Source organism: Leptodactylus fuscus, chromosome 7, assembly GCF_031893055.1.
Source record: "Leptodactylus fuscus isolate aLepFus1 chromosome 7, aLepFus1.hap2, whole genome shotgun sequence".
Classification (NCBI taxonomy): Eukaryota; Metazoa; Chordata; class Amphibia; order Anura; family Leptodactylidae; genus Leptodactylus; species Leptodactylus fuscus.
The window spans coordinates 136,090,858-136,112,891 of NC_134271.1; the positions used below are offsets into that span (position 1 = coordinate 136,090,858).

Sequence of the window (22,034 nt, forward strand, 5' to 3'; positions counted from 1 at the left end):
AGCGTAAACTCATGTCCTACATTACATCGGAGGGATTCTTTAACTAAGCTGCACGTTACACCGGTTCTAGCATCTTTCTATCATCCCTGAAATAGTTTAGTACAGAAATGAACAGCCTGCAATAAGCATTGAGTTCAAGCCCCGCAGCATTAACCAGTGACAGAGACAAACTGCAAGATGCTTGGTATGGAAACCATAGTGAAGAGCCTCTTACTAACCTGCCCGTGTGCTACACGCTGCCCAGATGCTCCAGTTGAGCTATGGTTTCGAAGACATATTTAATGCAATACTACGGCTAAAAATAAAATGAGAAAAATACACTAAAAGGTTAATGGGATTTTTCGGGACGACGATATTAATCACCCGTCTTTAGTAGAGGGATCAGACTACGAAGGCGCCGAGACCCGGAACTCCCACCAATGAGCTGACTGAAGGCATATACACACATAGACAAGTGGTGTGGCCTCTTCGTTACTTACTATGTTCTATATTACAGAGCTGCACCAAGGCCATATGACCAGTGGACGTGATATCGTTGACCTCACAAGAGGAAGTAAAGCCCACCGGCAAGCTCTTCATACAGTAGGGTGTCAATATTAATCTAATACTAGGGTTGAGCCAATCTTGAGATTTCAAGATCGATTTTAAAATCCGATTTCAGATCATTTTCCAGCCGATCTCGATCGTGAAATTTGCTCGATCGCCGATCGGAATCCGATCTTTTCCGATCCCGATCTTCAACCCTAGTCAATGCTTTTCTATGGGAAAAGTCACTTTTAGGGTTGAGCCGATCTTGAGATAACCTCCGATCTTGATCCCACTGGAAAAGATCGGGTCGGAATTCCAATCTCGATCGTGAAATTTACTCGATCAACGATCGGAATCCGATCTTTTCCGATCCCGATCGCTCAACCCTATCTAATACCCATGGTCAGTCCTAAAAATCCTAATCAGTATCCTAGTCCCAGTAAACCCCTTTAAGGCTGAAGCGCCAGCCAGGAGTGGATTGACCAGAAGGTAGAAGTCTAAGAGCTTCCTATATGTTCCCATTCCTTTTGTAGACATTCTTGGCTATGGCTCAAAAATGCCCAACAAAATCTTCAACAATGTGGGGCCTCAGCTTTACCTTCTTTCCCAGTCGATGATGGATATCAGAAGACCCAATAGGAGATGCATATAAGTAGCCAGAAAAATTCTGGTAGCACAAGAAAATTTTGTAAAACTTACGTAAAGTTGGGGCATGGATTAGATCAAAGAATAGGGCAGGCTATATGGGGAAAATAATTTTATTTTTAGGTCTTAGTTTATGGATAACAAGGAACAGGACTCTATGGAGAGGGAAGGAGGAGTAATTGGCTCCGTAGAGACCTTAATATCACCAAGTAAGGCTCTGTTCACACTACTGTTATGGCTTCCTTTTAGAACAGAGCTATGCTCCTGACTGTAATGAGGTCAGTCAGGACTCCATTAGGGTTCTGGTATTTTTTACGACATGAACAACAATGCAAACAGTGTTATTCTTGATGTCAAACACACCCAGGCATAGACATACAGAAGACCAAAAATGCCAGTGTGAATAGAGGCATACAGTGGTTTAACCCCCTTTCAGGCATACCTATCGGTTCAACTGACTTTTCCAAATAAGCCGTCCTTTGTGTACCGGAAAAACACTATTTCGGATGAATATATGACTTGTATCCGGCAGAATCTTGCCCCTTGACCCTTCCCTATCTGCCACGAACCCAAAAAGTGCTTCATGGAGGCCATTAAGGAGCAAAGTAATACTAAGTAGGGTTACTGTGAATCCGATACTTGGATTTAGAAAGAAAACTAGAAGCAGCAGTCTCTACGGAGCCAATTACTCCTCCTTCCCTCTCCATAGAGTTCTATGGCAAGTAGCTGTAACTTGATCTCTCCTTGAAGCCAAAAAATGATCTCATCTCTGCCTCTCTTAAGGTGGATTTTGGCAGTGAACTGAACACAATTTTTTTATACTGACAACCTATTCAGGGAATAGGCCATTAGTATATGATCGGTGGAGATCCAACACCCAGAGCCAGCACCGATCAGCTGATTTGGCTGTCTCCGGGTACTGGAAACTGCTACCATGGTTGGGGACAAAGAAGACCTATTCAGATAATAGAAGGGGAGCTGCAGTACTCACTATAGAGCAGATGGTGATGTAGTTTGAATAGGAGTGGAGCTGCATCCGGCCCCATCCATGGCAGTACCCTCCAGTGTTTGGAGGCGGCCGAATCGGCTGAATGGTGTGAGGTCCCCCACTAATCAGATGGTTTAAAGCCATGTAAGTTTGGATTCCCACTAGTGTTGTAGTCTCCTCGCCATAGAATCTGCTTATAGTTGGCAGAGAGAAAAGTCCCGGCGGAACCCTTTTTAGTCCAAATGGCCAGGGTTTCTGTCTTTCGTGTTCCAACGAGGACTCAAAGGTCGGAAACCCAAACACTAGAGTAACGTTAAAAACTCTTCGAAATGGGGACTTTAATAATAAAGAGCTGTCTAGACTTAGATCTTTTTTTGGCCACACCATTGTCAACAATGGTGTGGCCAAAATGTCGGGAACATTAGTCTCATCCCCAAAAAACACAAAAACTTTGTTTCTAACCCCGAAGAACCCCTCTCGGTATAATGAAATTGAGTCTGTAATAGAACAGTAAGCATTTCCAGAGCTTACCGTATCTCGAACTCTGTTTAGAAGTCCAGAATGAAAAGAGCATCTCCGAATTTCCTAAAACAGTTCTCTAGCTGTGCATGCTAAGCTCTTTATGGTAAGCTGCAATTTCCCTAAACTCAATTGAAGAGCCAGAAAAGCCAAGTTTACTTTGAAATGAATCAAATATCTCACAGATTTGCGAAGGATTACCAGCCGAAGAACCATCTGCTTCTTTTCAACATATCATTAGATTCCCTTATTTTCAATGTTATACAGTTACCACCGATTGCCTATGATCCATTTATCATTCCGGATGGGGTCTCCAGCGGTCACATTGTTGAATGAATAGGGAAGGGGGCGGGGGGGGGGATACACTCTTTTTTTTTATGAGGACGAGTACAGACTTGCAGACCAGGTTTGGCGACTTGACCAGTCTTATTCCATCCCACTAACTCCATGAAGTTATTATTCATTTTGTTTTGGAGGGGGTTAGACATATTGGAGAACAACAAAAATTGTCCTGCCTCTGACCAAGTTACCTCGGGCTTGATTACACTAGCGCTCGGTCTCTGTTGGGGGTTTCCGTAAAATGTGGAGAGGACAGTTCTACAATTAAAGTCTATGGGGTTCATGGGCTTCCACGAGTAACCCCTTTTTTAGAGGATAAGGTTTCCATTGTTCGGGTCCTCAAGTGGAGTTGAGGAACGAAATGCCGAACGCTAGTGTAAACCTAGTGTCAGTAACTTACTGTTCCTAAATTTGCTTCTATAAAGGTATCATCTCTTCCTTCCATATTGCTTCTCGATAGGACCTCTTAAACCCTCCGATATGTTTTCTGGAGTGTCCTGAGCCCTTACCATGTATCGGTTTAGAAATCTCGATTTAGGAGTTACATTGCAATCCCACCAGACATCATCTATGTTACTAAGGAAAGTGAAATGGGGACAGGAATTGATCCAGATCTTATGATTGTGAGATTGCTCTCTAGGGATGACCAAATGTCTACGAGCTGGACTGCCCCACTGATTTCATGGTGTTGGCAGTTCTTCCATACAGGACTCCTTTTAGACTGTGGTACTGTATGGGTTTATGTTATTGGGCACCCACTTCGAATAGGTCCATGTTTTATCTCCGTCCTTTGCTGATGGACTTCCTGGTCTTGATGTTCTGAACCACCTTCTTGACCAGAATGCTCTGTTACACCAATTAACTTTGTCTTCTTACCCTACATGTGCATTATAACTTCTATAGGGGGAATGTATAGATACGAGTGCAAAGGAAAACACCATAGGTGCCCCAATAAGAAGTTTGTTTTCTTATCTAATCTCAGATTGAATGCAACATTGGGTCATGATGCCGGGCTTTCTTCATACTACTTAACCTTTGATTTCTACAAATAGTCTACTCATTGGGTGACTTTATCCACTTTGAAGTTAGTGAAGCAATTGGTGCACTGGGGGCAGAACTTCAGTTCTCTGGAGCTCTGTTTTTGATGTTCAGACCCCTACCATTTCCTGCCTGTGTCACCCCCCCCCCCCATACAGGGAGAGTTGACTCTCCCACTGCTATGACATCGTTAATGCTACCCAAGCAGCAAGAGCAGTGCTCCAAAGAGCGGAAGGCCCGTCCCCAATGCACCAACTAATTTGCATATCACTTCAAAGCTGTTTTCCCCAAAATCTACAATTTAAACGACATATATAACAAAGGTATGATGGTTATCAGTGTAATATGCTCTGTTACACGGAGAAGGAGGTTGAATATACTAGGGGGAGGTGATAGACTTCCTTTAAGGAGTATAGTATGGCAAACCAGGGTTTTCTTTCTAGCTTTAAGAAGTCTAATTGAAAACTCCTACAATATTTCCGACACTCTGCTGCCATACTAAAACTATGAAGTACAATGCAAAGATGTCAAAAAGGTACCATTGTAGTCAACTTTAGTACTTACAATGACGGATCTTGGACTAAATCCTTAAGGTTTATGCCACTCCGATCTTCCGCGAGGTTCCTGAAACAACTGTCGCTCACTGCCAATAAAACATAGAAAATGAGATCAATATGGTCCCTCAGCTTGGGGTCGCCTTGTAGCATATACTCAGTTCATCAGCTAAAATGATAAAATTGACATTATGTGTCGTGATGGGTCAATCACTGATGGTGAGGCATTGATGGACACATGGAAGAAGCCACATGAGTCAATAGAAACAGATGAATATGTATCTAGAGCCCCATGATTTTGTAGAGCTCTGACTACAGCCCTCACACCTTGGCACTCACACCTAAGGAACTGAAAATGCAAAAATGGTAGAACTTTTTGTTATCCAGTGATCTTTTTCCATTGCTTGTACACTAATTTTTTGGCACACAGGCCATGATAAATCAGCCCTATAGTTGCCAAATTTGGTTCATTGCCACCACTTTTGACTTACTGAGACATTAACGGGAATTCCTTGTTCCCTTTACACCAGTCTTCTGGCGTAGAGGGATGACATTGAAGTTACGTTAAGCATAAGACCTTTTCTTGCGCCAAAGGTCGGCCACAAGCCCCAATACGTGCCTCACCCGCCACATGTGAATGTGGACAGAGCGGTGCAGAGATGTCTCGGCCCAACAAATTTGATATAACAGGAGTAGATCTCCATTCCAGCACAGGGACGTCTGACAGATTTATGTAGGGGCCAGAGTGTCTTCATAAATCTCCCATTCCCTGCACCAGTTGGGGCCTTCTTAAGGCCCATTGCACACACCACGTGTGGGCCGCCGGTCGTGACTGATGGTATGGCTGGTGCATGGGGCACATGGTTGTCATCTGTGTGAGCCCGTGCACTGGCCATTCTTTCAACGAAAAGGGGTCACGGAAGTACAGCCCCAAAACCCTTGAGCGCCATAACCAAGTCGTTTTACACACTATGGACAGAGGTGGAACTAAAAGAAGAAGTTAATGTTTTTGAAATTCTGGACAATTCCTTTATGGCTAAAAAATTCAACCCTTCCCATCTTCAAAGCCAGGCTGCTAAAGGATAAAATGTCTCTGGTTGCATCACGTGTTACGAAAACAAGTAATTTCCCCATTGGTTCCAGGTAGAATTCTGAAAGGACCGGACGGATGATTCATTGTTTTCTGCTCCGACATACACAGCGGGGACTTTATTACATTTAACCCATCACTGGAAGCGTCCTCACTAACAACCGTACTTTTCAATTAAGGGGGATACATTTGTTCCCGTGCTCTGGACACACATCCAAAACAACCTTTTGCATCTGGATTTTCTCTTGTTCTTGGCATCCAAATGTCTACTTGATGGTATTGATTTCTTTTTCCAGAAAGGTTAAGGTCTTAATTTCTGCAGGGAAACAACCTTCTAATGTTGGCATGCTGAATTTTCTCATGCTGCAATATATTTTCTAACCTGACATGAAACAGAGAAAAATTCTGATATTCCGGCACACTTGGGACCAAAAACGTTGGCATTCTGGAGGCGGGTTTGTATACTCGCTGGCCCGGTACTACCTATAATCCCCCCACGCTACTCATATAAAGACAACATAAATCCCAGCGGGAGAGACTTCCACCAATCGAAGTCGTATTTATATAGGGTTTCATCGGATTTTGACTCGAAAGTGGCAGTCTCACAATGAGGTCGTCATATGCCAATTGGGAGCACCTCATCGGCCAATGTCAAGTTGATGGCCATCATGTAATGCTACATTTGCCCTGTGGCAGCTATAAATAAATAGGAGTTGTCCAGAAATACCAGGTGAGCATCTCTCTACGTGACATACCTATTTAAAGGGGTATTACAAGACTAGGCTACGGATGACTTATGCTTGGGAAAGGTCATCAATATCTCCGAACATTGGTTTCCCAGTTGTATGAAGAGACTGAACTCTTTGGATGAGTGCTGCGGCCTCTTCACTGCTCACCAAGTACCGTCCCTATACATTGTGCTTTGTATTGCAACTCAGCCCCATTAACTTGACAAGTGACAAATCAATGTGACGTCTCAGGCATTTCACCAGAGTGCCCCATTCCCCTAATCGCTGGGGAACCTGGCAGTCGGACCCCGTGCGATGTCACATTTATCCCCTTATCCTATGCCGTTAATGGAGTAACCCCTTTAAATCCCAGGAAGCCCCCTATAAACCCCATTTTCTCCACTGAAAATAAGTTTATGCTTTATATGTAAAATTAATCTATATAAAAAAGGGAGAAACTTTTTAAAAAACACCCTATAAGCCTAATAATCTGTTGGGTTTCAGAGAGGCTATGTCCTCGTATTCCTTACTAGCCTAACACAGATGACTTGGTTTACATTCTGTGAATTACCACCATTATAAGAAGTGTCCCATTGTATTATAGAAGCTTAAAGTGACAGTCCAGATAATAGCTCAAATATAACATAGAAATCAGTATATATAGGGGATGGTTACCTGCTATTTATTCTCCTCAGATCTAGCTCCCTTGACAAAGATTTAGGGCATCTCCATTAGCGTAAATCTCTAATCTGTGACTACAGTTTAGCTACATTGTTTACAGGAAGTCCAAGGTAGTCTGGGACACGCCCCCTGTGTTCTCATTGGTTACAGCTGCTGCTTTGGCTCCTCAGGTTGGCTTTGAAAAAGAACGGTTATCATATACACAGTCCAGTCATATTAATGTGACCACCGCCTACTTTTGATGTCAATGTTAAATAACCAATTGCAGAAGGCGCGTGTCATCAGCCATCTGGGTGCACTCATCATTGTGGAAGGCACGATGGAGCAACACAGGTATGCATCTATCCTTGCGGACCATGTTCACCCCTACATGTGAATTGTCTTCCCTCAGGATGATGGCATCTACCAGAAGGACAATGTGACGTGTCAAAAAGCTCGCAGTGTACGTGCGTGGTTCGAGGAGCACCAGGATGAGTTTACCGTACTCCCTTAGCCAGTAAATTCCCCGGACTTGAACCCAATCAAGAATCTGTGGGACCACCTCGATTGGGTTGTTTGCGCCATGGATGCCCAACTGCGTAACCTAGAGCAGCTGGCCACGGCACTGGAGTCGGCATGGCTCAACATCCCAGTGACATCATCACAACATCCCCTCTCTTCCTGCACGTCTTGCAGCGGTCCGCTCTGCCAAAGGTGGTTATTCTGGATTTCGACAGGATTTCACATTAATGGGACTGGACTGTGTAAATGCCGCACATGAACAGAGGGGAAATCATCTTAGTAAGGGGCAACCTAGAAGGTTTCTTTAACTATTTTGGGAATTTCTCACAACCTGCATGTTCTGTGTTTCCAATTTTCCAATTCTTAATATAGAATTGTGCTGGAAGTAAAACTGGCCTGGTTTTGGTTTTATCACCTAGTAGTGATGTTTTCCAAACCAGAGACCCTATATTACCAGATAAGTCTGCCCTAAAAGGGTGTCTAATAGAGATGAGCGAGTAGTATTCGATCGAATACCTCGCTGCCATAGGTATGCGTGTAAGCGGCCGAACACCAAGGGGTTAAATGCATCGGCGAGGTATTCGATCGAATACTACTTGCTCATCTCTAGTGTCTAACAATGGCTTTAAAGGGAGTCTGTCACCAGACCCAAGCATATATGTCATAGACACGCTAGGGTCACCTGAGTCTTTCCCTTGTAAATCGTTGCCTCCGTTGGCGAGATAAGTCTGTTTTTGGCTATATAAAAATGAGCTCTTAGGAGTAACAAGTTGTGATTGCTCCACAGAGGTAAGTGGTCACACCTTTGTTGCGCCAAACAAAAATACTAATACTCAGCAACGGGGGCAGCCATTCAAAAGCGGAACGCATTATTTGAGTCACGTGACCCTAACCAATCTATCTGTGGATCTGGGATCTGGTGACACACTCCTTTGAAATGGGGTTATTAAACCTCAAAAGACAACCCTAGTGGCTCCAAACTAGTTAAAAGTACAGTAGAAAGCCTTACAATTTGGCATTCACAATGGCAGTGGTGTGATGTATCGCACACAGCTTGTGATGACAGAATCACCAATGTACACAAGTGGATAGGCACAATATTCTCTGCCATTTTGGCCCGTTTGTAGCCCATTGGGGGACTCTTGAGAGTCCGAAACTATTGAAAATTTGGAAATCTAAAAAAAAAAAATGTAAAAAATCCTTAATTGTAATTATTCAAGGAAAAACCTTCAGTCTGACACGTGCACACATGGCGCGGTGTAAATCAGAAGTAATATTATTAATATTAGTATTGTAATTTACAGTTCCTTTTTTTTTCAGACCTAAAGGTTTTTATTAAGCGAGAAGGATGGCGACATACAGTTACAGCTGAATTATGACACATAAATAAATCCTGAAAGCTAGATTAACTATCGCTCCATATAAAAATATAAACCGCGAGCCGCGCCACGCGATCCTGGCAATTAATCAAGCTGACTATAACAGAAATTTCCGCTCCTGTCTAGATATGGGCAAAAACAAAACCCCTGTAATGCCACCTAAACAAGTATTGCTTTGCGGTGCTATAATTAGAAGAGGTAAAAAATGCAAGTAATCAGCAGGATTTCTAATGGAAGCCAGGCCAAATTACACGGAAATGAGAGCTCCACTTAAAGACGGGGGGGAGGAAAAAAAATAATATGACGGCCTTACTGTACTCGTGGGCCTCCGTCTAACAAAGGCAAGGACTTTATGCTCAGAAAACGTAATAAAAAATAAAAAAATTAGACAGAATTTTGAAAAATATTAAAATGCCCTTCACCAAATCGACAGCAATCCAATGTGGCCCCGATTGGAGGAGCCATTTTTATGACGTCTATATGGCCTAAGGTTAGAGGTACACAGCAGCAAAAAGTCACGGAACAAAAAATTACATCTCTACGGTGTCACATTGCAACGTGACAGATGCAGAAAATACAATCTTGTTGGAGTTTAGTTGGAGGTCTTGGGCAACTTTTTTTATTTTACCATTGACGTCAATAAAAGAGATGTGATATGTCAAGTTTTTTATTCAGGCAAATCACAGATCTAAAAAAGTCAAGCAACAGACTAGTCTGTGAAACGCGTTTGCCGTGTAGCTCTTAAGGTAAGTTCACAAAGGTTTTTTGCAGGAAGATTTTGACGCAGAATCCGCCTGCAAAAAGGCCTCCCATTCATTTCAATGGGAGTCCCTCACTTTTTTCTTTGTTCCGATTTTTTTCAGCCAGTGGGAAAAGAAGCAACATGCCTTATCTTCCCATGGATACCGTGGCCGAGTCAACCGCAGCGTCCGTGGCTTGAGACACAATCCTGATTAGGCCAATTCCGGCCTAACCATGAGCGGGATGCCGATGCACTGCATAGGCATCCCGTTGCGGCTAGCCGCGCGGGAAAGTCACACATACCCTAAGCCTTACAGCCAAATCGCAGCTATAAAAGGTCGTAAACTTGGACTTATAAGACATATATACAACGGGTGATGGCAGTGATGAGAAAGATGGATATGACGACTTGGTGAAAACCAAGACTGTGGGTAGCAGACAAGAGGTTAAGGGTAAAGGTTAATAGAGATGTATTCTTTGAGAAAACCCAAGATGATTGCGCAAGATAACCATCTTTGGGAAAAAACACCAAAAACTTTTGGGTTACTCTGTTGGGTGTTGTGACTAATAAAATTAGTTTTTTCGACAACTGATCATCTCATCCTGTTCATCAGGAAAGACATCTGGGTCCTTAGAAAAAATGCTGAATTGTCAAGGTATAGCAGAAGCAGTGCTGGTTCTTCATGACCATGTACATATGGCATCTTTATAGAAGTCTATAGCGACTACGTCAACAATGGAGGTACCGTCCCAGCACCGTATGGATCCAATAACGTATCATGGTTATCAGTACAACCCTTCTTCCTCTATCCTTGCCAGACAGTTGAGTTGTTCACATCCTTGAGGTGGCCCATACATATTAGATAGGGGCCAAGTGGTCAACTAATGTGCATAGGGACATCCCAACATGCTTGGGAAGATGATGATCGGGCATGTTGGATTTCAACTGCATTATCCTTCAGATCTTGGGCATAGGTATCTGGCAGTGACTTGCGCCAAACAAGCAAAGTGGCATACATATGAAAATTCAGAAGAGGTAGCTGATTGCAGATCCCAAATACACATGACCAAGCCCAGATTTTTACCAGAAGGCACTCCGTTTTCACAGCTCTGGATAGGTCATGCTCTACAATCCTCAGAACGGAGCATCAGAACCCTCCTTGGTCATGGGCACGAAGCCTTAGAGTCTAGAGGCACCAAAATCCATGTTTCACAGAAGAAATATCTAGGCCCACCATTACTCACCACCATTACAATGAGTCTTGTGGTAGACCATCTTTAATATGTTGGCTGATACTTGAATAATCCACATTAATCACACACCCACGTTATACTAATAATCCTGGACGTGTAAAACTAATTAACTCAAGCAATTAATGATCCAGTATTTCAAGATCGAGAACTATTTTAATCATCCAAAATAATGTTCCACCAGCTTACCGCTATACTACATCGCCATAAATGACTCAGATATTTCACTACGCATCATTATATAAAGAGTTATAACAATAAAAACACATCATAAGTAAAGCACTGACCATCGGTGTTATCTCTACATACTATAGAAACACCACCAAGACCTATGACTGCGAATAAGAAGGACCCTGGGCTTTCATTAAGGAGATCAAGCTGATGTAGGGAGTCTTAAAAGGACCACTCCAGAGGAAAAATGCGTGCAAACTAGACGTTCTCCAGAAGAAGTTAAAGTAGAGATCCTGTACGTCAAAGTTCAGACCACAGAAGAACCTTGAAAATTAGGCCTAGACATAATAGCCAAATCAGATACCCATAGAGGGCTGTTTAGGGTTCCTGGCTCTCGACAGGTCAGGGTACTAGATGACTAGATGAGGTTTCTGGTCAAGGTTAAGTTTCCACCATTCCAAATCATATTGTTCACTAGAGAACCAGAGATCTTAAGTGTTCTTCTACTAAGGTTCCTCCAGATTAAAACACCCTCAGCAGCTGGATCCAGGTACCCCGCTCAAATCAGTTAGGTTAAAGCAGAGTTTCCCAAACTTTTTGAGTCGGGGAGCACTATTCAGGACAGAAATTCAGTAGGGAACATATTTTACGTAAAACCTACATAGGTGCCAAAGATAACGAGTGATATTAACGATGGGGGGGGGGGATTTCTAATGAATTGTTATTAGATATTACATTTTCTATTAACTTTATTCAAATTTTTTTCTTTTTCAGTCACATTTAAAAAATCGAACTTAACTACATATACAGTCCTATGAAAAAGTTTGGGCACCCCTATTAATCTTAATCATTTTTAGTTCTAAATATTTTGGTATTTGCAACAGCCATTTCAGTTTGATATATCTAATAACTGATGGACACAGTAATATTTCAGGATTGAAATGAGGTTTATTGTACTAACAGAAAATGCGCAATATGTATTAAACCAAAATTTGACCGGTGCAAAAGTATGGGCATCTCAACAGAAAAGTGACATTAATATTTAGTAGATCCTCCTTTTGCAAAGATAACAGCCTCTAGTCGCTTCCTGTAGCTTTTAATCAGTTCTTGGATCCTGGATAAAGGTATTTTGGACAAACAATTCAAGTTCAGTTAAGTTAGATGGTCGCCGAGCATGGACAGCCCGCTTCAAATCATCCCACAGATGTTTAATGATAGTCAGGTCTGGGGACTGGGATGGCCATTCCAGAACATTGTAATTGTTCCTCTGCATGAATGCCTGAGGATTTGGAGCGGTGTTTTGGATCATTGTCTTGCTGAAATATCCATCCCCGGCGTAACTTCAACTTCGTCACTGATTCTTGAACATTATTCTCAAGAATCTGCTGATACTGAGTGAAATCCATGCGACCCTCAACTTTAACAAGATTCCCGATGCCGGCATTGGCCACACAGCCCCAAAGCATGATGGAACCTCCACCAAATTTTACAGTGGGTAGCATGTGTTTTTCTTGGAATGCTGTTTCTTTTTGGACGCCATGCATAACGCCTTTTTTTATAACCAAACAACTCAATTTTTGTTTCCAAAATGAAGCTGCCTTGTCCAAATGTGCTTTTTCATACCTCAGGCAACTCTATTTGTGGCGTACGTGCAGAAACGGCTTCTTTCTCATCACTCTCCCATACAGCTTCTATTTGTGCAAAGTGCGCTGTATAGTTGACCGATGCACAGTGACACCATCTGCAGCAAGATGATGCTGCAGCTCTTTGGAGGTGGTCTGTGGATTGTCCTTGACTGTTCTCACCATTCTTCTTCTCTGCCTTTCTGATATTTTTCTTGGCCTGCCACTTCTGGGCTTAACAAGAACTGTCCCTGTGGTCTTCCATTTCCTTACTATGTTCCTCACAGTGGAAACTGACAGGTTAAATCTCTGAGACAGCTTTTTGTATCCTTCCCCTGAACAACTATGTTGAACAATCTTTGTTTTCAGATCATTTGAGAGTTGTTTTGAGTAGCCCATGATGCCACTCTTCAGAGGAGATTCAAATAGTAGAACAATTTGCAATTGGCCACCTTAAATACCTTTTCTTATGATTGGATACACCTGGCTATGAAGTTCAAAGCTCACTGAGGTTACAAAACCAATTTTGTGCTTCAGTAAGTCAGTAAAAAGTAGTTAGGAGTATTCAAATCAATAAAATGATAAGGGTGCCCATACTTTTGCACCGGTCAAATTTTGGTTTAATGCATATTGCGCATTTTCTGTTAGTACAATAAACCTCATTTCAATCCTGAAATATTACTGTGTCCATCAGTTATTAGATATATCAAACTGAAATGGCTGTTGCAAACACCAAAATATTTAGAACTAAAAATGATTAAGATTAATAGGGGTGCCCAAACTTTTTCATAGGACTGTAACAAAAAACAAAAATCCTGAGAACACAGATCCTATTTCTTAAATCTTAAAAAACTTAATGTCTTCATTTTAATGTGAAGAATGAGGCTGCTTTGATTTGCACAGTTTAGGCCGGGTTCACATCTGAACCCCGGCCTCCGCTTTCAGGTTTCCGTCTTCTGCCGACAGGATTCTAGTCTTTTTTTCCACTAAAGAAAGGAGCTACTTCATCTAGACAGTTGTCATCTGAGTCACGACCAAGAACCCTACTTGGGGTTTGAGTAAAATGCTTTCCATTTTAGTGAGACTGCAAAGCCTCCTATCAGATGAGGCTTCCATGGTGGGCAGGGTTTACATCTGGCTTATTTGCCGCCGTGCCTGCATTCTCCACCATAGTGGGATGCTTTCTGTATCCTGTACACTGTGCAGTCACCTTTCTCACAGCACCGTCATCTTTTAGACAAAGATTTATCAAAAGTTAGGTTTTATATAGGTTCTATTTGCAGGATTTTCTCTATGGGATTTGTAAACCTGGATCTTTACCTTTTGGTGATAATTTAGCTACCCACATATCTTTGCTGATATCTGTAGCCCACCTAGATCTAGTATATTCTCGCCGCTTCACTTTGTCCAGTGTGTAGGAGAACACATGAATCTGACAGTGAAGGGAGAGGAGAAAATCCAAGTTACTTCAGATAACTCCAGAGGAGGGAGTACCATCGACTTGCCATTTAACCCCTTATATGCTGCAGTCAACATTGGCTGCAGCATATAAATCATTTTAAACCCCCCCCCCCAAAAAAAAAAAGTAAAAAACAAAAAAAAAACACTCGCGTGCCCCCCCCCTCCCCTTTGCTAATGCCATAAACCTTAGAATTCATCTCTCAAAAACAAAAAGTAATAAAAAAAAATTTGAGCAGAAACTTTTCCGTGCTCAAGGTCTTGTAAAGCTAAATTGAAATTACATGTAAAATGCTATGAAAGTGGAAATGCTAAAAATTTACTGATTTCAGGCTAAAATGTGTTAGATCACCAAAAAATTGAGCTGTATATAATTTGCCAGCAAAATTTATACTTTTATGTTCAGTATATATTTATATAATTTTTTTCTATATTTAATATTTTGATATTTAATATTTAAAGGGAATGCCCATATTTTTTTTTTTTCTTTTGGGCTATCCTTACTCCAGAGCTACAATATCTGCCTCAGACTACAAGCATTGTATAGTATAGAGACCTGATACTGATCAGTGCACAGGACAGCTATTAGTTCCCCCACAAATCTGATAAAATAAAAAGAAAGAATAGAAAATTATCGAAACCCATTTAATGATCCCAAAGGTCAGCACCTAAGCCATGATACTATTACCTTACATATACTTACTGATTGTGCTGTAATTGTAAGCAACCTATATTGGCAAAAACGCAAACATAAGGAAGGCCCAAGCGAGGTGACAAAAATAAAAAAAAACATTCATGCTCACCTTCCGGTTACTACTTTTAGGCCTCTTCGCAGCGTCTGGAACTCTCCAGGTGATATCATACGTTGTTACTGCTGAGTCTTGTGATTGGACCACCAGTGTTGATGTCATGAAGTTTGGTGTGCACATGTCACCGCTGGTGGCCTCATCAGTGATCTCATGTGCATGACATCACCAGGAAAGTGCCAAATGTCGCGAGGAGGCCCGAAAGAGCTAAGAAGGTCAATATGAATGGAGGTTTTTTTATACCTCACTTGGGCCTTAACCTATTATACTCTGGGGTGTAAAGAGACCAAAGAGTTTAATAATGTCACTTTTACTTTGACACAACTTTTGCTGTGTTTGCCTTAGAGAACTAGACATTGTATAGATAGGCTAAAAGGAGCCCTAAGAGTGTTCACTATGTTTTATAGATAGGTTCCTAGGAGCCCTGACAGTATTCTACACTATGTTTTATAGATAGGTTCCTAGGAGCCCTGACAGTGTTCTACACTATGTTTTATAGATAGGTTCCTAGGAGCCCTGACAGTGTTCTACACTATGTTTTATAGATAGGTTCCTAGGAGTCCTGACAGTGTTCTACACTATGTATTATAGATAGGTTCCTAGGAGTCCTGACAGTGTTCTACACTATGTTTTATAGATAGGTTCCTAGGAGCCCTGACAGTGTTCTACACTATGTATTATAGATAGGTTCCTAGGAGTCCTGACAGTGTTCTACACTATGTTTTATAGATAGGTTCCTAGGAGTCCTGACAGTGTTCTACACTATGTATTATAGATAGGTTCCTAGGAGTCCTGACAGTGTTCTACACTATGTTTTATAGATAGGTTCCTAGGAGCCCTGACAGTGTTCTACACTATATTTTATACATAGGTTCCTAGGAGTCCTGACAGTGTCATACACTATGTTTTATAGATAGGTTCCTAGGAGCCCTGACAGTATTCTACACTGTTTTCTAGATAAGTTCCTAGGATCCCTAAGTGTATTCTACACTATGTTTTATAGATAGGTTTCTAGGAGAGTATTATACAGTATGTTTTATAGTGCCGCCTACATTTTTCTTCTATACAGCTATTAAATTGAAGTTTTCTGCAATATGTTTTAAGCAATTTTAAAGTGTGGTTTGTAGTACATCCCGAAACCAATCTTGGATTTGAGCCACCTAAACACTGAACTAACACCAATAACATCATTATCGATACACATAACATGTCCATAAGCAAACATTGTATACCAGGCCACATCTTCATTCCATACTCTGTCTAAACCTTAAGAGGGGCTCTCCCCCAGTGCACTGGCGCTCTCAGCGCTCCTCTTACACCCGTGTAATAAATCATCACATCATTAACTTCCCTGACACAATGTCACGTTTCCCTTTTGTGGCATGTTAAACACCCGCTGACACACATACAATAAAATGCATTTCTAAGGCTCTTCCCTTTGTTCTTCCCAAGGCAGTGCCATGAAAAGGCCTATTCAGCCCGGCACAGATAAACAAGTTGCAAGAACTACTATCACAGAACAAACGGATTCCAAAAATATCACAAAAAAATAAAAGTGCATTACTATGGAAAATGAAAATCTTTGTATCTTAGCAACTCTAATGATGTGTTGAGTTATTTCATTGTGCCGTGCCGCCTACTCAAGACAGTGCTGCTACTGCAGAGCTGTCCACTCGCCGCTACAGCGTGAGAAACAAAGCGGCTCGCTGCACTGGGGATTTTTTCTATTTCCACGTTATTTCATGTTTGATTAATGTACTAAGCTCCAGCATTGGTTACCGCTGGCCTTAAAGCTCCGAGACACAGATATAGCAGCTTTTCAACTACCTCTATACACAGCACACACAAAAAGGGATTGGTGGCAGACAAAAAGAAGCTAATGTTAACCCCAAAAAGGCCAAAATCCTTCTGGCGACGGAACCAGAGTCGCCACGTCTCATCGGAACATAAAAGGCTGTAACCCGGGGATGATCTTGTCCCCATGGTTTATCATTTTACATGTTCCAGAAGAAAAAAAAAATTGTGTAGAGATCCTGCAGAGAACACAGGGGTTAATTTCCTGCTGTTCTCTTTTATTGTCATCAATGTGGGGCGGAGTTTAGCAATCTGGGAGGGGAGGCTCCTGCTGCAGACAGTTGTCTTACAGGAAGATATAGGATAGTGCGGAGAAAGAGGGAGGATATAACTGATCTCATGACACACAAAAGATATTTTATGTATGAATATAAAGATGCACACTCATAGATTGGTTTTAAATGGAATATATCACCATATTTTATTAAAACAAGATATATAGTGAAATATATCTGCTTTTGCTTTCTGATTGTATATTTTTTTGTTCTATTTTCTGTACATGACTATGGGGGCGGCCATCTTGCCTGAGCTTTTCCTCTGCTGAGATGATATGCTCTGATATGTTTTACAACACATTCATGGCCATAGGCAGCAACAGACTAGAGCAGACGGACTAAGGTGTAGGGGAAGAGATTTTTTGGCATGCATTGTTCATGGAGGAGGAGAAGAGGAGCTGTGACATCATCAGGGGCAGGTTGGAGATCTGAAAGTGACACTGTAAAAAAAAAAAAAATCTAAAAGTGGCCCCACTTTGTAGGCTCAGTGCAAGTAGGCCGAGACAAGACAAGTAGGCCCAGACAATACAAGTAGTCGAAGACAACACGAGTAGGCCGAGACAACAAAAGTAGGTCGAGACAACACAAGTAGGCCGAGACAACACAAGTAGGCCGAGACAACACGAGTAGGCCGAGACAACAAAAGTAGGCCCAGACAACACATGTAGGTCGAGACAACACAAGTAGGCCCAGACAACGCAAGTAGGCCCAGACAACGCAAGTAGGCCCAGACAACGCAAGTAGGCCCAGACAACGCAAGTAGGCCCAGACAACGCAAGTAGGCCCAGACAATGCAAGTAGGCCCAGACAATGCAAGTAGGCCCAGACAATGCAAGTAGGCCCAGACAATGCAAGTAGGCCCAGACAATGCAAGTAGGCGGGCCAGCTGCTCTACACAGAGGGAGAAGCAGCAATCCTACTTAAGTTACCATAAAACTGCTTTACATGGAGGAAGAGGCAGTAGTCCTATGTAAAATACCATAGCATTTAAGCTATTATTGTAGTCTGGGATCACCTTAGACCCCATAGTATAATAAGTGGAGGCTTAGAGGAGGTGAAGAAAAACAACAAATAGTTATACTCGCCTGTCTTCGGTGTCTCATGTTCCCCTGGCATCACGTACCTTGGGGTCATTGCTGAGGCCCAGTATGACCTAGTATCATTACAACAATATGTCTCAGCAGCGACTGAATGGGGAATGCTTGCCTGCCGAGTGGCCCATATGCAGTATCCAGCCAGTCACTATATATTGTGAATTGGCGTTACCTATAGAGGAGCTATTTTCTATTGTAATCCTGCAGGATCCCGCTAGGCTTCCATCACTAGATAAAATCACATTTTTTTTTAACATAATCTGAGTTTTCTTGATATATGCAAATCAGCCTGTAAGTGCAATAGGGGCGGGGCCTGATTTACCAAGTCAGCCCACAGATAGCTCTGATTCCCCTATACAATGGTTGTTTGACAATGTCCCTTGAAGGCCGATTTGCATGTTCACTCTTCATCGGTTTGAGGCCACATTGTTATGTTTCTTTGGATAGGTCAGAAATATTAGATCTACAAGGGTCCGACGTCCATAACCCCCAGGACAGCTTGGCTCACGATATTGTTCACATGCAGAAAGCCATCCTGTTCGCTCGCTGTACCATTTACAGGGTTGGGTTTTGGTATTGCAACGATGCCCTATAAACTTCAAGGTATTAAAAACCTACCACTACAAATCGGATAACCCTTTTAAAACCAAACCAGAGAGGAGACATACCCATCCACAGACAGCTGTTTCAGGGTTATTGCAACTCATCGGGGCAAAGCTGGGTACTGGTGGGCTGGGTGAGTGGCCATGGACATGGGCAAGAATAAGTATTGAGTCTCCTTTAAGAAGTCTCCCCTTCTGACCTACATAAGGCCTTGACATGCATATCTGTTATCCAGTTTATGACCATGCCCTTTAAGGCTATAGTTCACTTTTTGGTTTGTTTAAGATGAGATAAGATAATTCTTTAATAGTCCAACCATGGGGACTATTTCGCAGATTTTGGTAGATTTAGTAGACAAAGAAAACTCTAAAAAGTATAGTTGAGAAAAACACTACCGTATTTTACGGACTATAAGGCGCACTGGACTATAAGGCACATTGCCCATGAGCGCCTTATAGTCCGTCTCGGTTCATATATAAGGCGCACCGGACTATAAGCCGCAGTCCGGTGCGCATTATATGTTATTGAAAGCGGCGGCAGGCAGACTTTGCCAGCGGCCGCTTAACCCCCCGCGTGCCAGCCGCTTCTATTGGAAGCGCTCGGCAGGCGAGGAGGGGCTCTATCAGCAAAATCATGCTGATAGAGCCCAACCGTAAAAGTTAGATTAAACTACCCCCCCCCGTTTTAAAATAAAAGCCTGAAACAGAATGTGAAACTTACCGAGCGGTGCAGGGTGGGCGGGCATTCAGGCCTCCTCTTCCTCCGATGTTCCGTCCTCCTCCTCCGCCGCTCGCTAACTGATAATGGCCTGGGCGCATGCGCAGTAGCCGTAGTAGAAGCATTATGATATTGCGCATGCGCCCAGGCCATTATCAGATCGCGAGCGCCGGAGGAAGTGGCCAGGACATCGGAAGAAGAGGAGGCCTGAATGCCCGCCCACCCACCCTGCACCGCTCGGTAAGTTTCACGTTCTGTTTCAGCGTGACAGCAGGGCTGCCGGACACTTCCTATTCATTTCTATGGGAGCCGGCATGCGAGCGCTCCCCATAGAAATGAATGGACTGCTTTTTTCCATTCATTTCTATGTGGAGCGCTCGCATGCCGGCTCCCATAGAAATGAATAGGAAGTGTCCGGCAGCCCTGCTGTAACGCCGGCGTGTACGGCTGTGATACACGCTGGCGTTCCGTAGTGTGAATGCCCCCTTACGGTGCCTTTTATGTATGTATGGATGCGGCACGCAGACTTTGCCGCCGCTTCCATCCATATATAAGGCGCACCGGACTATAAGCCGCACTTACGATTTCTGAGGAAATCGTAGGTTTTTATGTGCGCCTTATAGTCCGGAAAATACGGTAAGTTGCGCGACACTACGTGGTCACACACAACATATTTGTCACTTGCCAATGGCAAAGGATTAAAGAATATAAGCGTCGGGGTCAGTAACCAGGATAACCTGGAGGGAGCCATCATGGAGGATCGTATTTTGCCGCTTAGATTCCCTGGTACATGGCTCCTTTCCATAGTAACACCAGCGTAGTAATCTACAATGATAACCGTGGTCCATCGCTACCTCTCAGAGTTCCCTAGGACTCGTGAGGCCTTGCTACAGTTGCCATGGCTTCAGCATTTGATGGCGCTCGGGCTTGTTCACAGCCTCCTGCTTACTAAGCACCGTGTGTATCTCTATGATCAGAAACAAAAAGCTCCTCCGTATACAATGGCCACAAAACTCCACTCTGTCCAAGGGGAGGTTTTTGGGAAAAATGGATCTCACGTTTATCACCTTCTCTACCTTGCCTGGCCCTTCACCTCAAAGCAATGAACGAAGGGCACAGATACCGTGCGGCATAAAATAGAGAGGTTCGGCTAGACAGACATGACTAGCCTTCTTACTCCAAGTCCATCCGCACTGAGCAAAAACAAGATTAAAAAATCAGATTCAGGGGACTTTCTTGGCAGCGGATTTTTGTACATTTTTCCCTATCAGTATGTGTTTTTGGAATATGGGATGCAAATCCATGCAAACACAGGGAGAACATACAAACTCCTTGCAGATTTTTTTTTTTTTTTTTTTTTGCCCTTGGTGGGATTTGAACACCAGGACTCCAGCGCTGCAAGGCTATTGTGCTAACCACTGAGCCACCGTGTGGCCCCTTGGCGTATTTTTACACGTGTAAAAAATATCATTGAAGTCACTGGGAGTCTTATTTTTACACGTGTATTTTGCAAAAATACACACGTGTTTACTCCGTGTGAAGGCTCCCATAGGGATCGTTCACACGGGGGCAATGAGGCCTCAAAATCCACCTCATAGAATGGTGGTCTATGGAGACCGCTAGCTTTCGTTTTTCTGCTAGCAGTTTTTTGCTGCAAGCAGAAAAAAGATGCGACATGACCTTTCTTCAGGCGGATTCCGCCTGAGGAAAGCAACAGAAGTGAATGGGAGGCGAAAAACTCGACCAAAAACGCAACACTTTTTTTTTTTTTACGGCCCATTCACTTTGGGGGAGGGAAAACCGCCTAGCATTTTCTAAAGCGGTTTTTACCAAAAACCGCTTTTAACCAAAAAACGCTCCAGAAAACGCTCCAAAAACACGGCAAGGTCCAAAAACCGCTTCCTAATTAGGAAGCGTTTTTTTTCCGGGCCAAAATAAGCCACACGTAATTTACGTGTGAACTAGCCCTTAATTAACCACTTCAGTACCGGGCCATTTATTTTTTGGGTTTTTTTGTATGTGTGGTTTTGATGTCTGTAACATTTTTCTCGTATGTCTCATTCAACCAATTTTTGCGTCTTTTTTCGGGGACACATACGACTTTATTTTTATGTTGTTTTTATTTTCAAATGTGTTTTAATTTTTTTTATATCCGGAAAAATATAAACATAATAGGAGGGAAATTGTGTCTGATTTTCACGTTATTATTCTTTTTTTATTTAATAACACAAAGTGCTACTAAAAACTTTATAAAATAGTTTTTCCTCTCCATTACGGTAATTTCTATTTTGTATGGTATCGTCGGGGGTGGGGCTATAACCTTTAATAACAGCATTTTATTACCGTATTTTTTTATTATTATTTTATTTACATTTTTTGTAACTTTATTATATTTTTTTTTTCAGATTGTGTCCCCATAAGGTCATAAAAGACCTTTGGGCACATCTGATCA

General features: G+C 42.5%; 1 protein-coding gene across 19 annotated transcripts in view; it reads right to left on the bottom strand.

The window, feature by feature from the left end:
• The window catches only part of GPHN (gephyrin), a 245,520-nt gene that overhangs the window by 166,952 nt on the left and 56,534 nt on the right, over window positions 1–22,034 (bottom strand). For all 19 annotated transcript variants that reach the window (XM_075283130.1, XM_075283143.1, XM_075283142.1 and 16 more), the window contains exon 2: window positions 4,622–4,700. In XM_075283130.1, coding sequence (XP_075139231.1) covers window positions 4,622–4,700 — 79 coding nt within the window. The remainder of the gene's footprint in view (window positions 1–4,621; window positions 4,701–22,034) is intronic.